The 17021-nt window shown below is 43.2% G+C and overlaps 1 protein-coding gene across 1 annotated transcript in view; it reads right to left on the bottom strand.

Annotated features, from left to right (window-relative positions):
* LOC142760475 (solute carrier family 12 member 9-like) overlaps nucleotides 1–7750 on the bottom strand; it is a 64809-nt gene extending 57059 nt beyond the window's left edge. The window contains exon 1 of the mRNA XM_075863667.1: nucleotides 7306–7750. Coding sequence (XP_075719782.1) covers nucleotides 7306–7486 — 181 coding nt within the window. The 5' untranslated portion in view covers nucleotides 7487–7750. The remainder of the gene's footprint in view (nucleotides 1–7305) is intronic.
* Nucleotides 7751–17021: the final 9271 nt, after the last annotated feature.

Genomic DNA, 17021 nt, shown 5'->3' with positions numbered 1-17021 from the left:
TACTCTGCTCAGCAGGGCCAGTGGCGCAATGGATTACACGTCTGGCTACGAATAACAAGATTGTGGGTTTGCTCCTACCTGGCTCGATAACATTGCCTTAGCTAAGCTAAGTGTGCCTGATCGCAAACGTTGCACGGCTGTGGGCCTGGTGGGTGTCGGCATGGAAGACTGGCATGGAATCCCTTGTGCCATCGACTTCTGGAAATCTCCAAAGCTCAACAAAAATGGATCCTTCAGATCCAAGTAGATGTAGATGCCGGAGTTACACATGATGATATTGGCCACTGACTACTAGATCCCAACAGGTAGGGTTGCCAGACGACACTATGGCCCTATCTACCGCTGGCAGACATTTTCTTTGGCTTCAACTCTGAGTCGCATTTAATACTTCCAAATACAACTTTTGTGAGTTAGAGTATGAGTCAAGTAGAGTCTTTGGCTCCGAGCTGATTAAAATCATGGAGAGCTTCTTTGACAAGAAGGGGTCATCATTACCGCTGTCATATGAGGTATACATAGACCATTTAAACTTCCACTGACACCACAGAAGTCAATACCGAGGCAAACCAGGGTTCCACATTAAGAGGCTCCATAGCCCTTATCAAAGTCTATCAGGATGGCCGAGCAATCTAGGGCTCTGTGTTAAGGTCGCAGTCACCCCTGGAGGGGGTGATTCAGATTCCATTTCTGACACCAGGCAAAACAAACTCTGATGCCAGATCCCTTCCTATAGGGGTTGCCTCCAACTGTCTTCTTACGATGGCAAAGTATAACCTTTCCTGGGGTTGAAGATCATGCAGTCTCGCTATTCGCTTCCTCAGGGAAGATTTCTCGTACTGCTTCTTTACATTAGGTCATCTTGGATGCCTTAACCTCTACAATTCCTAGAAAGGAAGATCCTGGAGGAAGTCCCTACTCCTGGGAGAGGAACTGGAGTTTATTCTCCTTTAATTCTAGCTCCTAAGCCTTCAGCAAATGAAGAAGGGTATCGACCTCTAATTCTTCAGGAAGAAGATATTCATATAGGAGACATTCAGATCCATGAAAAGAAGATTTCATGGTCTCTCTTGTGTTGAAGGATGCATACCTTCACATTCCCATTTTTCTGCCTTTCAGAAAATATATAAGCTGTGTAGATAAGAGGCAGTGTCAAGCACCCTGCAATTCACAGCTCTTCTGTTCAGGATCTCTTCGGCTCCGGCTCCTCACAAGTCTTCTAAGGTGGTGTTCGCTTTAGCTGCCTGTAACAACACGGGATAGCTGTGGTTCCATACCTGGACGATTAATCTGATGCTCCTACTTCAAACTACTGTCCAGTAACTCCAAGGATGTTGGAAAATAAATTCGGAGGAGCTGGACATTGTTCCATCAAGAAAACAGATGTTCTTAGGCTTTGTCATAAATTGCCAGGAGATATTCTCGCCCTTCCTCCCACTTGGCAGGAAAGAATCTTGGCAACAGAGGGCCTTATGTTTCATGTCAGTAGCTGCAGAGGCAGTTCTTTGGGGCTAAGGGCACTTACAACCCCTCCAGAGAGAAATCCAGAACCTATGGTAATGCAACCCAGAGTGGTTGAACAGTAGGTATACCCTGTAATTTTAAACTCATGAATATGTTAGGTGTGAAACATCTCAGAGATGGGAGGTCCTTGATTCAGCATCTCTGGATCTTGTTGACTACAGATGCATCTCAACTATAACAATAGAGTCCAGGGCTTAAGGAGTACCCTCTAGAAGTCTATGTCCTTGATCCTAAAGGAACTCAAAGCCATATCATATACTCTGTAAGTCCAGGGGAAAGAAGTCTGTGTAAAGTCGGACATCATAATATCAGCCAGCGTGGATTAGAACCCCTTCTTAGGGAAGTGGGAAATATGTCATGGATAGAGTTGAACCTACCCATCTGTCTGCTGTACATATTCAAGGCTCCTCAACATTATTGCCGACCGACTAAGTCAAAGTCTGGCAGTCCCGGAAGACACGTCTTCAAGCAGATAACCAGGATGTGGGGAGTGCCAGAGAACGATCTCATGGTGAACAGGTTCAGCGCCAAGGTGGAAACATTTCTCTCCCTTTATCAGGGGGACAATCCCTTGGCAGTGCATGCCCTGTCCATCCGCAGGAGGTTCAGGCTGGCCTAAATTTCTCCTCTTGTTTCCTTGATACCCAGTGTATTGATGAACATCAGGCAAGACCAGGCCAAGGTAAAAACCATGATACTGTTTTGACTGAGTTGGAAATACCATGACCTCTGGGGCCAGATAAGTGCCAGAGCGTTTCCAACACTCTGGCCGGGATTCCTCTCCTGGAGGAGCCCCTGACATCACTGGCTGGGGACTCCACTCCTAGAGGAGTCCCCAATGGAGCTATCTAAAGGGAGGGGGTGTACACTGTTGACAGGGTGTGGTGCATGGGTGTGCATGTGGCTCTATCTACAAGGGTATGCGTGTGGCACTATCTACAACGGTGTGTGTGTGTGTGTGTGTGTGTGCGTGTGTGTGTGTGTGTGTGTGTGTGTGTGCGTGTGTGTGTGTGTGTGTGTGTGTGTGTGTGTGTGGCATTATCTACAAGGGAGTGCGAGTGGCACTATCTACAAGGGTCTGTGTGAAGCACTATCTACAAGGGTGTGTTTTATTGGCACTATCCACAAGGGTCTTTGTGTGGCACTATCTACAGGGGATTCCAGTCCAGGAGGAGCCCCTGACCTCACTTTCCATATATGGACAGTGACGACAGGGGCTCCTCCAGAAGAGGAATCCCCGGCCAGTGCATCGGCAACGCTCTCGCCGGGCATTCCGCTCCTAGACAGGGGCTCCTCTAGGAGTGGAATCCCCAGCAAGAGTGTTGCCGATCTACTGGCCGGGGATTCCTCTTCTGGAGGAGCCCCTGATGTCACTATCCATATATGGACAGTGACGTCAGGGGCTACCTCTAGGAGTAGAATCCCTGGCCAGAGCGTCAGCAACACTCTGGACAGGGATTCAGTTTCTGGAGGAGTGAATGGCAGATCAGGGTGCGGATAGTTCCCTGCTCTGCCATAAGATTAAATTGAATAAGGCAGTTGCCGGGACATGTCCAGGACAGTAATTTGCCATGACCGTCTCTCTAAATTCGGGACAGTGCCAGCAAATTCGGGACTGTTGGCAACTATGCAACTATTTCAGGTCTATGTACCTGTTATGTTAATTTTTACATTTTGACGAGTTTCTTCTACTTATTAGTACATGGAATACGCCCTTTACTTAGCCAGGTCAGTGCTGATATTTTGAAGTAAGCCCCAAACCACAGAAGCTTAGGAACTGATTTTAAACTCTGTCAGTCTTATACTGTAACTTTACTGAAAGGAATCTCTGCAACACCTTTAAAATTTCCACAGCAAATCCAGTATGTGTGCATGTACCATTAGGTTACATCCACACACAGCGTTAACGTTAACACAGCAGAATTTCCGACCACATTCCGCCGCATTTTCTCAAGAGAAATTGACATTTGAGGACCCGCACCACAAGTCAATTTCCGCATTTCTTTTCTGCATTTTTTTTCTGCTGCGTATGGATGAGATTTATTGGAATCTCATCCACTTTTCTGCTACTGTAGTATGCAGCGGATTTTCTGTAATGAAATCCGTTGCAGAAAATCCGCAGCTAATACCCCTGTGTGCACATACCCTCAATGGTGAGTGCACACAGAGCAGATACGCTGTCTAAAAGTATACAGCATCCTGGAACTCCACCCTAAAAACAGCACCAAGTTGTGGTGCAATTTTTTAGGTGTTAATTCTCACCCTGTTCTCTATTGTAATAGCTACGCGTCCCTCTGCTCTTCGTATAGCCTGGCCTCCTGGGATGACGCTGCAGTCCATGTGACCACTGCTGCCTTTGATTGGCTGCAGCAGTCACATGGGATCAAACTGGTTTATTATTTTTAAACCAATAAAAGGTTTTTTGTTTTTTTCTGGTTTGAGATTTTCGTAGCGGAATCGTAGCTTTTCCACTGCAAAAATCGCAACATTTGACTATTTGTTGTGGGTTTTACCTGGTCAATTTATGAACGGTCAATTTATGAACGGTTTCTCAGCTGATTTTTTTCCGCAGAGCGTAGATGAGATTTGTTCAAATCTCATCCACTCTGCTGCTACTGTAATACAATGCAGATTTTTCGCGGAAAATTCACAGTGTCTACGCTGTGTGTATAGCTACCTTAACCCCTTCAGGACTGAGCCTGTTTTGGCCTTCAGGACGAAGCCGATTTTTCAAATCTGACATGTGTCACTTTATGTGGTAATAACTCCGGAATGCTTTTGCCTATCCAAGTGATTCTGAGATTGTTTTCTCGTGACATATTGTACTTTATGTTATGAAATAATTCACTGTATTCTACGATATATATTTACTTGTGCTCCCACAAAGTATAGGAAATTGTAATTCACTGAAGTGATGAATGAGTAAAACGTATAAATTTTATTTCATAACTCTCTAAAAACAGGGATATACTCACCACTGTGAAAAGCCCCACCGTGTGCATTAAAAACGTATTAAACACATACTCCAAATCCTGGTTCGTTTGTGAACCCTCTCTGACTGGGTATACTTGAAAGATACAAATATGGGATCAGCGTTTCAACATTGGTGTAACAGTGGATTAGACCCTAAAACACACCAGAGCCTGCAGTTACCGCTCCTAAATCTCCTGGTGCTAAGGTGCACAACAGTGCCACTGTCACCTACGCTATGATCCCTCACTAACCTGACCCTACGCGTTTCTATACATATCTATACGCTTCCGTGTTGTATAGCAGAATATCTGCTAATGAATTCATATCGCTGGCATCCAAGCCAGAATGACCAAGTTACAGACCCCTGATGATATGTATAGAAACACCCTCCAGGTGGTCCTCATAGGCTTCTGTACATGGCAGCCCAGAAGCCATTGTCTGGCGTCCGGTTGCAATTGGTACCATCGCCAGCCCCCGTGATTTCACATGGGGGCTGCCGATTGGCACTAAACACCTTAATTGTGGCGTTCAAAATCGAACGCCGCAATTAAGGGGTTAACTGCCGAACTCAGCGGCGATGGGCCGCTGATCGGCAACGGGGAATGCAGGGCAGACACCCTGCATAGTTAACCGCCGCTGCGGTGTAGCGCCGCGCGGCGGTTAACTTTCAAAGCACTGACGTTACTGCACGTCAAGGTGCGCGAAGTGACTGCTCACATTGACGTGCATTAACGTCAAGGTGTGGGAAGAGGTTAAAGAGAGGGCGACAGCTGCATGCTGCAAAGTTTGTAATTCAGCCCTTTCGCTGATGGAAATTTGACTGTTGTATTTTGTTAAGATGGCAAGAGAATTTTTTTTTTAATGTTTTTCCCATGCCTCTTTCTAACAGTAATAACTTGTTCATTTTTATGTAGATGCAGCTGTATGAGGTCTTGTTTTTTTCAAGATGAATGTCTATGGGCTGCCGGAGACATCCAAGCACCATCTCTGGTAGCCCCAAAGAGAGTAAATGGAGTGGTGGCCGAGCATTTGCAGTCCTGCTCTATTCATATAGGGCACTCCAGGACCTCGTTCTCGGGAACAGTGGGGGTCCCAGCAATTGAGCCCCCACCGATCAGACATTTATCATCTTTCCTGTGGATAGGTGATAAGTGATCATTAAGAGAAAAACCCTTTAAATGTATCTTGCAGTGGACTCCAGCATGTGGATTACCTTGCCGGGTGCTGATGTTGCGCATCCGGTGCACAGAATGCTGCATGGAAACGCAAGCTTCTAGACATCTGAGTGCAACTGTCCCAACCAACATAAAAAAGGTGTGCAGCTGGATCCAGTATGGGGGGTATCTATAGCTAGTACACTATTCTAGGGGTATCTGTAGCTGGTATACTTCCTGGGGGTAGCTGTGTCTTGTAATGATCAAAAGGAGGATGTCCAGTGTGTAATTAGATGACTAAAACCATGATCCTTTATTGGTCCAGATTAAAATCCAGAATCAAGACCTGTATTATCGCAGATTGCCGGATTCGCTGACATATTTTTAGGGATACACCATCCCCAGTCATATCAAACATGCCTGACACGCACTTGTTTCTATATACCTCTCGATGACCAATCACAATTATAATGGGTAAAAACGTTATACACAGGAACAATGTGTGACAGTTTACAAAAAATATTTATAATTATCAAAAGTATATTATTAAAATAAAAGTATGATTGATGAGCAGTTATATTAGTTTAGATGATATATTAAGTCATGTCGGAGCTGTGGTCCCACAGGGGAGAGTGTCTGCAAAACAAATATCCAATATGCTTCTCTGTTCAGCAGAGCCATCCTGTGGTCTCCACCTCTTAGTGCTGATTTAGCTAAATTCAGCGTTTTTCGTCAATTTGAAAAAATTTGCCTCAAAATTCCTTCAGTATCCAACACCTTTACCTCTTTGCAAACAAGAAAAGCTTATGATATATAATAATTCCAAATATGTCATATATACATGCACTGCTTGTTCTGTACAGTATGTGGGGTGTACTACTGGTCCCATGAAGGTGAGAATCAGGAGACAATTTTCAGATATTTCAAGTCCAGATGTAGTAAATATTTCACAGGTGTCTAAACATTTTGTACAGCTTCATAATGGAGATGTCTCTTCTTTTTCAGGCACTGAAAGAGTTAAACCTACACCAAGTGGTGGAGACCACAGGATGGCTCTGCTAACTAGAGAAGCATACTGGATATTTGTTTTTGCAGACACGCTCCCCTGTGGGACTAAACCTCCGGCATGATTTCGTTTGTCATCTAAACTAAAATAACCGCCCGTCAATCGTACTTTTGTTTTAATGATATACTTGTTAGATCATTTTATATATGTATATTTTTTTTAAAAACTGTCACACAATGTTCCTGTGAATAACCCTTGACCCATGATAATTGAGATTGGTCATCAAGAGGTATATAAGAATATGTGTTTGTGAGACAGGTTATGCTATGACTAAGGGGTGGTATAGCCTAAAACACTGCAGCGGTCCCTACTACATGCGTTTATACAGGTTGTTTTGCGTTACGGATTTTAATCTGGACACTTTAGGATCATTACTAAGTTTCAGCATGCCCCATTACCTACAACTGGGTGAGATGACTATTGCATATATTTTGAAACTATCTGTGTCTGGTACACTGTTCTGAGGGTATCTGTGTCTCGTACAATAGAAGTGTTATAAGTTTAATTGAAGGATATGAAATATTATTATTATTATTATAATTATTTTATAGATAGGTAGGGGCAAGTCGTAAGTATAGGGGGGTAACTCACCAATCCTGAGGAATAGCACAACACTGAACATAGCCAGCAGGGTGGGAACCACGACTCCCAGGAAGGTGGAGAGTTTTTGGGTGCTTGGGCGCTGCCCGTTGCCCCGGGTCGGTACATTCCTGCCACACTCCTCTGTAGATACGCTTAGCTTGTAAGTGACTAGCGGGCTCCGCTCATCCATAGTCCCCAGCGGTCACTCTGCAGCCTTCTTCCCACTCCACAATCAATGTTCCTGTGTATGAGAAACCCACGTCCAGGTCCTGTGTAACAGTGACAGGTCAGGTACAAGTCCTCTCCCGCCCACTGAGGCGTGACCCAGGTACCACCAGCTAGAAGGACCACCTGAACACACGTGTGGGGATGCACACAGACTGTCCCAGCTCTGTCACCCGGAGCCCTGCTCGGTGTGACCCACTACCTCACTGCAGCACATCCCCAGCTCTGTCACTCGGGAAACTACCAGGAAGTATCTAGTGCTGTGTAGGTGCCACAGTCATGTGATAACTCCTGCCTCAGTGTCTGCAGCCTGGGAATGTCCAGTGTTTTATGTCTATACTCCCAGCATGTCTTGTATGTGGGTGGTACAACTGGTGCCCTGAAGGTGAGAATCAGGAGACACTAGTCAGATATTTCAAGTCCAGATGTAGTAAATATTTGACACGTGTCCAAACACTTTGTACAGCTTCATAATGGAGATGTCTCTTTTTCTTTCATTTTCAGGCATTGAAAGCGTTAAGCCTGAAGCAAGAGGTGGAGACCACAGGATGGCTCTGCTGAACAGAAAAGCATACAGGATATTTGTTTTGCAGACACGCTCCCCTGTGGGACTAAATCTCCAACATTACTTAATCATGTTTTTATTCTAATATTAACCACTTCTCGCTGCAGCTACTTTTGACCTTCCTGACAGAGCCTTATTTTTCAAATCTGACGTGTCACTTTATGTGGTAATAACTTTGGAATGCTTTTACCTATCCAAGCGATTCTGAGATTGTTTTCTCGTGACACTTTGTACTTTAATATATAGAAAAGTATCCGGCACACAAATGTGGTTCAATTTTGCGATTTTATTACATTCGATGCCATGGGCAATGTGCGTGCAACGTTTCGGTTCAACGACCTTCGTCAGGCACTGCAGGTGTACAAAATATTTCACATGAATATATTGGCATCATATTTCAACAATAACATTATATCAATGGTGCAAAACAGCAAGTAAAGAGAAACTGGAAAGAATAAAATAAAAAAGGTAAAAAAACTATACCTCGAGGCTTGTTCCCAATAAAATAATAGATATATTGACTATATATGAACACTGTATGTGTCTTGACAAAAGACTCTGTTCTTATTTTTTACCTTTTTTATTTTATTCTTTCCAGTTTCTCTTTACTTGCTGTTTTGCACCATTGATATAATGTTATTGTTGAAATATGATGCCAATATATTCATGTGAAATATTTTGTACACCTGCAGTGCCTGACGAAGGTCGTTGAACCGAAACGTTGCACGCACATTGCCCATGGCATCGAATGTAATAAAATCGCAAAATTGAACCACATTTGTGTGCCGGATACTTTTCTATATACAATTGGGTTGGGACCCTATTCGTGCACCTCTTTCAATCTTGTGCGCTCTGAACCAACACAGACTTTGTACTTTAAGTTAGTGGTAAAATTTGGTCAATACATTCAGTATTTAATTGTGAAAAACACCAAAATGTAACATTTTTTTAAATTTAAATGTGCTGCTTGCAAAAAAAAGATAGTAATACCACTCAAAATACTTTCTAATTAACATTTCCCATATGTCTACTTCAGATTGACATCATTTTTTGAACATCTTTTTATTTTTCTAGGACGTTACAAGGCTTCGAACTTTAGCAGAAATTTCTCACATTTTCAAGGAAAATTCAAAAGGCTTTTTTTACAAAGACCAGTTCAGTTCTGAAGTGGCTTTGAGGGGCCTATACAATAGAAACCCCCATAAGTCACCCCATTTTAAAAACTGCACCCCTCAAAGTATTCAAATCAGCACTTAGAAAGTTTCCTAACCCTTTAGGCGTTTCACAAGAATTGAAGGAACTAGAGGTGAAATTTACAAATTTTATTTTTTTTTGCAGAAATTCCTATTTGATCAATTTTTTTCTGTAACATAGAAGGTTTTACCAGAGAAACACAACTTAATATTTATTGCCCAGATTCTGCAGTTCTTAGAAATATTCCACATGTGGCCCCAGTGTGCTTATGGACTGAAGTACATGCCTCAGAAGCAAAGGAGCACCTAGAGAATATTGGGGCCTTCTTTTTATTAGAATATATTTTAGGCACCATGTCGGGTCTGTAGAGGTCTTGTGATGCAAAAACAAAGGAAACACCACCAAAAAAAATAATTTTGGAAACTGCACCCCACAAGGATTTCATCTGGGGTGTATTTTGACCCCACAGGTGTTTGATAGATTTTTTAGAATTTGGAAGTGAAAATTTAAAATTACATTTTTTTCCAATAAGATGTAGTTTTAGCTAAAAAAAACAATGTCTACAAGGAATAAAGAAAAAAAAGCATAAAGCAACTTCTCCAGAGTATGGAAATAACTCATATGTTGTCATAAACTGCTGTTTGGGCACACGTCAAGGCTCAGAAGAGAAGGAGTGCCATTTGGCTTTTGGAGTACAGATTTTGCTGGATTGGTTTCTTGGCACCATGTCGCAAAGCCCCTAAGGTATCAGTACAGTGGAAACTACCCAAAAGTGACTCCAGTTACAAAACTACATTTAGGGTTTTAGTAATCATTTTGACCCCACAGGTGTTTCATAGATGTTATTGGGCAGTGAAAATAAAAACATTCATTTTTCTTCAATAAGACGTAGCTTTAGCTCAAAATTTTTCATTTTCCCAACAAATAAAGGAGAATAAGCACCCCAACATTTGTAAAGCGATTTGTAAAGCGGTTTCTCCCGAGTACTGAAATACCCCATATATGGTCATAAACTGCTGTTTGCGCACAGTAGGGCTCAGAATGGAAGGAGTGTCATTTGGCTTTTGGAGTGCAGGTTTTGCTGGATTGGTCTCTGGGCGCTATGTTGCATTTGCAAAGCCCCTGTGGGACCAAAACAGTGGAAACCCCCCAAAAGTGCCCCATTTTGGAAACTACACCCCTCAAGGTATTCACCTAGGGTGTAGTGAGCATGTTAACTCCGCAGGTGTTTTCCAGAAATTTGTGTGCCCTCTATGTTGCAGAGTGAAAATGGGAATTTTTCATAGATATGCCGATATGCGGTGCCCAGCTTGTGCCACCATAACAAGACAGCTCTCTAATTATTATGCTGTGTTTCCCGGTTTTAGAAACACCCTACATGTGGCCCTGGTCTTTTGCCTGGACATTCGACCAGGCTCAGGAGTGAAAGAGTACCATGCAAAATTGAGGCCTAATTTGGCGATTTACAAAGTATTGGTTCAGAATTGCAGAGGCTCTGATGTGAAATAATAACAGAAACCCCTGAGTGACCGCCATTTTGGAAACGACACCCTTCAAGGCATTTATTAAGAGGTGTAGTGAGCATTTTCACCCCACAGGTCTCTTCCATATATGAATGCGCTGCGGATGGTGCAAAGTAAAAATTTTAATTTTTCCCTAGATATGCCATTTCAGTGGAAAATATGTCATGCCCAGCTTGTGCCACTGGAGACACACCTCCCAAAAATTGTTAAAAGGGTTCTCCCGTGTATGGCGATGCTATATATGCGGAAGTAACTGTAGGGCTCAGAAGGGAAGGAGCGCAATTTGGTTTTTTGGAGCGTGGATTTTGCTTGGTAGTACTTTTGTTTCAGTATCGCTGGTGTTTTCAATTGTAATGTAGGGGTACATGTAAGCTGGGCAGAGTACATCCGGGGCATAGTCAGGTGGTATAACAATGGGGTAAAAAAAATAATAAAATAATCCAAAGATGTGTGTTACTCTGTGTACCAATCCTCTATGCACAGGCCAGTGTCACAATGATAAATGGTGTAATTACTTATCCCCTTTTGGTCCACACTCCGCACCTTTGCAGCTTCCAGCGGATATGTTTGGGCCCTCCCCTTCCTGGTTCCCTAATTTTAGGGCCATGAGAAATCGCCTCATGAAATATTCCCCTCAGGCCTGACCAACTGCATATTCTTTCTTTCCTGACTTATTGGAACCTTAACTTATTTTATTTTTTCATAGACGTAGTGGCGTGGGGAATGTTTTTTTGCAGGGCGAGCTGTAGGTTTTATTGGTACCATCTTGGGGTACATGCGACTTTTTGATCACTTTTTATCCTAATTTTTTGGGAGGCAAGGTGACCAAAAAACAGCAATTCTGGCATAATTTTTTTTATACAATGTTCACCATGCGTTATAAATTACATGTTAACTTTATTCTGCGGGTCAGTACGATTCCGGCAAATTTCTAACACTTTTTTATGTTTTGCAACTTTTTGCACAATAAAATTAGTTTTGTAAAAAGAATGTACTTTTCTCTGTCACCATGTTGTGAGAACCATAACTTTTAATTTTTTTTAGTTAATGCAGCTGTATGAGGGCTTGTTTTATGAGACGAGCTATAGTTTTTACAGGTACCGTTTTTGCCTACATGCGACTTTTTGATCACTATTTATTCCAAATTTTGTAGGGAGAAAAAACAGAAATTATGGCATTGTTTCTTATGTTTTTTTTTATTTTTTTTTTACCAAATATGTATGCTTCATTTATTTTTTTCAATAATAAATGACTTGATAAGGGAAAAAGGGCGATTGTGTTTTTTTTTTATTACTTGAAACTTTTATTATATTTTTTACAACTTTTTTTTACAATTTGCTTAATCCCACTAGGAGACTTGAAGGTCCAACTGTCTGATTTATTTTCTAATACATTGCACTACCTATGTAGTGCAATGTATTAGAGCTGTCAGTCGTTCATTGACAGCAAGCCGATTAGGCTTCGCCTCCGGGCAGGGCCTAATCGACTTCCATAATGGCAGAGCAGGAGGCCATTGTTAGGCCTCTTGTTGCCATAGCAGCAGTCGGCAGCCCTGCGACCGCATGGCAGGGCTGCTCATTTGCTACCAACCACTAAGATGCAGCAATCACTTTCAATCGCTGCATCTAGGGGGTTAATGGCAGGGATCGGAGCTAGCTCCGGTCCCTGCCATTACAGGAGGATCTCAGCTGTAACATACAGCGCCATCTTGCTGTCGGCTACTGAAGCCTTTTAGGCCCTGCTTCCGGGCGGGGCCTGGAAGGTTTCCGTACTAGGCAGATCGGGAGGCCAGTATTAGGGTATGTGCACACACACTAATTACGTCCGTAATTGACGGACGTATTTCGGCCGCAAGTATCGGACTGAACACAGTGCAGGGAGCCGGGCTCCTAGCATCATAGTTATGTACGATGCTAGGAGTCCCTGCCTCTCTGCAGGACAACTGTCCCGTACTGTAATCATGTTTTCAGTAGGGGACAGTAGTTCCACGGAGAGGCAGGGACTCCTAGCATCGTACATAATATGATGCTAGGAGCCCAGCTCCCTGCACTGTGTTCGGTCCGGTACTTGCGGCCGAAATACGTCCGTCAATTACGGACGTAATTAGTGTGTGCGCACATACCCTTAGGCTTCCAGTTGCAATTGCAGTCAATGGCACCCCGGCAATTTCATTGCTGGGGTGGTGATGAGCTGCAAACACCTTAAATGCAGCGATTGCTTTTGACGACTGAATTTAAGGGGTTAATGTTGGGGATTGGAGCTAACTTCGGTCCCCGCCATTACAGCGGGGTGTTAGCTGTAACATATAGCTGACATCCAGGGATGATGGCACAGACTCAGCTTCTGAGCCCTTGTCATCCATTAAGTATACAACAAATTGCGGGAAGCACTAGCTTTCCATGACGTATACTAACGACAAATGTCAGGAATGGGTTCATTATTACTTGTTTGATCACTTTATACAAAATGTTTGTAAACTATTACACACTGTTCCTATGTATAACCTTTGACTCATGATAATTGTGATTGGCCATAAAAATCAGCTGCAGAAGCATCCTCTAACGGGGAAATGAAATATTACATTGCAGCCACTTGTATAACTAGCCTTCCGTGTAATGCATGGAAGGGCCACGCCTACCAGAGCAACCCTCCATTAAGGTTTATAGACAGCAGTCTCAAGCAAGACTCCCCCCACTATGATGTCCATTTGCCCTGGTAGGTCATATGGACAGGTGTTTTTTTTAGATCTGCTGAAAAATTTTCAGAGCAGCTGCTAGAAATCTAGAATCCCTTCTGTATTTTTAGATCCCTCCTGCGCTAACTGGAACTATTTAAGCAATTTCCTAGCATACTCAACAAAATTTACCATTTCAACTGAAAAGACAATCTGTCAGAGTCTTGTAAAGGAAATAGTTTTTCTAGTCCTAGTGAAACTGAAATAGCTTTACAGCTAAAGAGGAACTAAATGAACCTTCAAAACAATTTGGTTTGTTCTGACTTCTCTGTCTATAGGAGAAATAAGCAACTAAATGCATGACCTCCAGATGTACCGTGAGGAGACGTGTTCTCTATGGTTCCCATTTATATAGAAATTAGTAAGCAAATGAGGAACTTTGATAACCGCAAACTTAAAGGGAATGTATTATCAGAAAATGAGATATAATAACTTTTTTATTTTTCCATCGATAAAGTCGTATGAGGGCTTGACTTTTGCAGGACGAGTTGTAGTTTTTCATTGTACCATATAATAGACTGGAAAACTGGAAAAAAAATTATTGTCCATGGAGTATCCGAAAAAATTGGAGGAGATTGGTAGTGATGTAGAAGAGCCAGGGGGAAGTCATTTAAACATGGAAAGGTGGATTTGGAGTCAGGACTGTGAGTCTTCAGGATAGCGCCACCGCCACATGACCCTTTAAAGAGTAATTAGCATACAGCGAGCGCCGTTTTAAAAGTTGATTTTATAGATTTTGTTGCATCTGAGAAAAACATACCAGGGAATGTTTAGAATATTTACATTGAGTGATTAACAGGTGATGTCTTTTCAGATTATTGTCGTTCTTTTTCTCTTGTCTTCTACATCCAGTGCAGACCACTATGATGACTTTTTCCGGCCATGGCCCAATTTTGCAGTTTGCCGCTCAGATGGATGTCCTCAGCTTCTCACTTTTCAAATATTTCTGCACATATAAATAGCACCATAGACTGCACCCCTGAATATAATAGCACCATACACTGTGTTCCTTATTATAATAGCACTATACACTGTGTCACACACACACACACACACGCCGTGTCCCCTGTAGATAGTGCCCCTCATAGTGCCCCCTGCAGACAGTGCTCCTCATAGAGCCCCCTGTAGCTAGTGCCCCTCATAGTGCCCCATGTAGACAGTGCCCTTTATAGAGCCCCCTGTGGACAGAGCCCCCTTTAGATAGTTCCCCCTATAGTGCCTCCTGTAGATATTGCTCCCCAAAGAGCCTCCTGTATATAGTGCCCCACATACAGCCCCCTATAGATAGTGCCCGACATAGATCCCCCTGGAGATAGTAGCCCCATAGATCCCCCTCGAGATATTGCCCCACATACAGCCCCCTGTAGATAGTGTCGGCGGTTGGTTTCAGTGCCGCCGCCCCCTTGGAGAGGCAGTAGGCAGCGGCCTGAGGCTCACTTCTCCTCACGGACGGTTTGGCCCAGCACTATACACTATATACAAAGAAAAGGCTCTGTATGCAGCTTCCCAGGTCTCTTCGGGAGGGGCTGTACTTTCTTGCTTCCTGGAAACTGTAATAATCTATGAGATTTCTCTTTTCAGTCAATTGTCCTCTTCATTCAGGCTGCATACACTCTGCTGTGCTGACTATACAGGAAGAACAGAAAAAAAGCATATGTCTCCAATATGACCGCTCCCTCGGAATGTTTTACAAATAAAAATGAATAGCTGCAACATGTAAAAAAAAGACCAAATATATTATTACCTATGTCCTTAAATCTAATTAATTAATTAAATTAAAATTAACTACTTGACACATTTCAATTAAGACTCATAAACAGCATAAGGATATATACTTAGGGCATGACCACACATGGCGGAATTCCTCCGCAACTGTCCGCATCAATGCCGCACAGAATCTGCGTTGCAGATTCTGCAGCGGATCTGCACAAAATGTGCAGAAAATTGATGCGGACTGGCCGCTGCGGACTGCAGGAAAAGTGCTTCTCTTCTCCCTATTCAGTGCAGGATAGAGAGAAGAGACAGCACTTTCCCTAGTGAAAGTCAAAGAAATTCATACTTACCGCCCGTTGTCTTGGTGACGCGTCCCTCTTTCGGCATCCGGCCCGACCTCCCTGGATGACGCACCAGTCCATGTGACCGCTGCAGCCTGTGCTTGGCCTGTGATTGGCTGCAGCCGTCACTTACACTGAAACGTCATCCTGGGAGGCCGGACTGGAGACAGACGCAGGGAGTTCTCGGTAAGTATGAACTTATATTTTTTTTTACAGATACATGTATATTGAGATCGGTAGTCACTGTCCCGGGTGCAGAAACAGTTACTGCCGATCGCGTAACTCTTTCAGCACCCTGGACAGTGACTATTTACAGACGTCTCCTAGCAACGCTCCCGTCATTACGGGAGCCCCATTGACTTCCTCAGTCTGGCTGTAGACCTAGAAATACATAGGTCCAGCCAGAATGAAGAAATGTCATGGTAGTAAAACCAATACGCTCCGCAGCACACATAAGATCTGCGGACTTCATTGCAGAATTTTGACTCTCCATTGAAGTCAATGGAGAAATTCCGCCATGAGTCCGCAACCAGTCCGCCACTGCTCCGCAACAGACAGAGCATGCTGCGGACACCAAATTCCGCTCCGCAGCCTATGCTCCGCAGCGGAATTGTACGCATCGTGTAAACGAACACTGCTAAATTAAAGTGAAAGTCAATGGAGAAACGGCTCCGCTGCGGATTAACGCTGCGGAGTGTCCGCAGCGGAATTTAAGTGAAATTCCGCTATGTGTGAACCCGCCCTAAGAATATCCAAATAGGAACCTCTGACTAATGTAACCACAGCATAGCCGTCTTCACTGGGCCAGTATACCAGGGCATGGAGGCCATACGGTTCCCTAGTGCAGAGCCACATAGCTGCTGTACAGGCTCAGTCAGGTGCTGGATGTTCGGAGGTGTTCTCCATTAGAATAAATTCTTCTAGTGGACAATACCTCCAGGCATATTAATTGCAAGGTTGTAGACCACAATTTTCTTCATATCAGATATTGTATAAATGAAATCCTCCATATGCTTTCGTATTAAAACAGAGGTATAGGTACAGTTAGGTCCAGAATTATTTGGACAGTGACCCAGTTTTCATAATTTGGGCTCTGCATGCTACCACATTGGATTTGAAACAACTGAGATGGAATTGAAGTGTAGACTTTCAGGTTTAATTCAAGGGGTTGAACAAAAATATCCTGTAAAATGTTTATGAATTGCAACCATTTTTCTATGCGGCCTCCTCATTTCAGGGGCTCAAAAGTAATTGGACAAAATAACTTTACCATAAATAAAAAAAACATTTTTTTAATAGTTTGTGGAAAATCCTTTGCAGACAATGACTGTCTGAAGTCTGGAACCCATGGACATCACCAAACGCTGGGTTTCCTCCTTTGTGATGCTTTGCCCGGCCCTTACTGCAGCTGTCTTCAGTTGTTGCTTGTT

This window comes from Rhinoderma darwinii, chromosome 4, assembly GCF_050947455.1.
Source record: "Rhinoderma darwinii isolate aRhiDar2 chromosome 4, aRhiDar2.hap1, whole genome shotgun sequence".
Taxonomy (NCBI): Eukaryota; Metazoa; Chordata; class Amphibia; order Anura; family Rhinodermatidae; genus Rhinoderma; species Rhinoderma darwinii.
The sequence above is the reverse complement of the archived record's forward strand: the minus strand, read 5'-3'. Positions and strand labels throughout refer to the sequence as shown.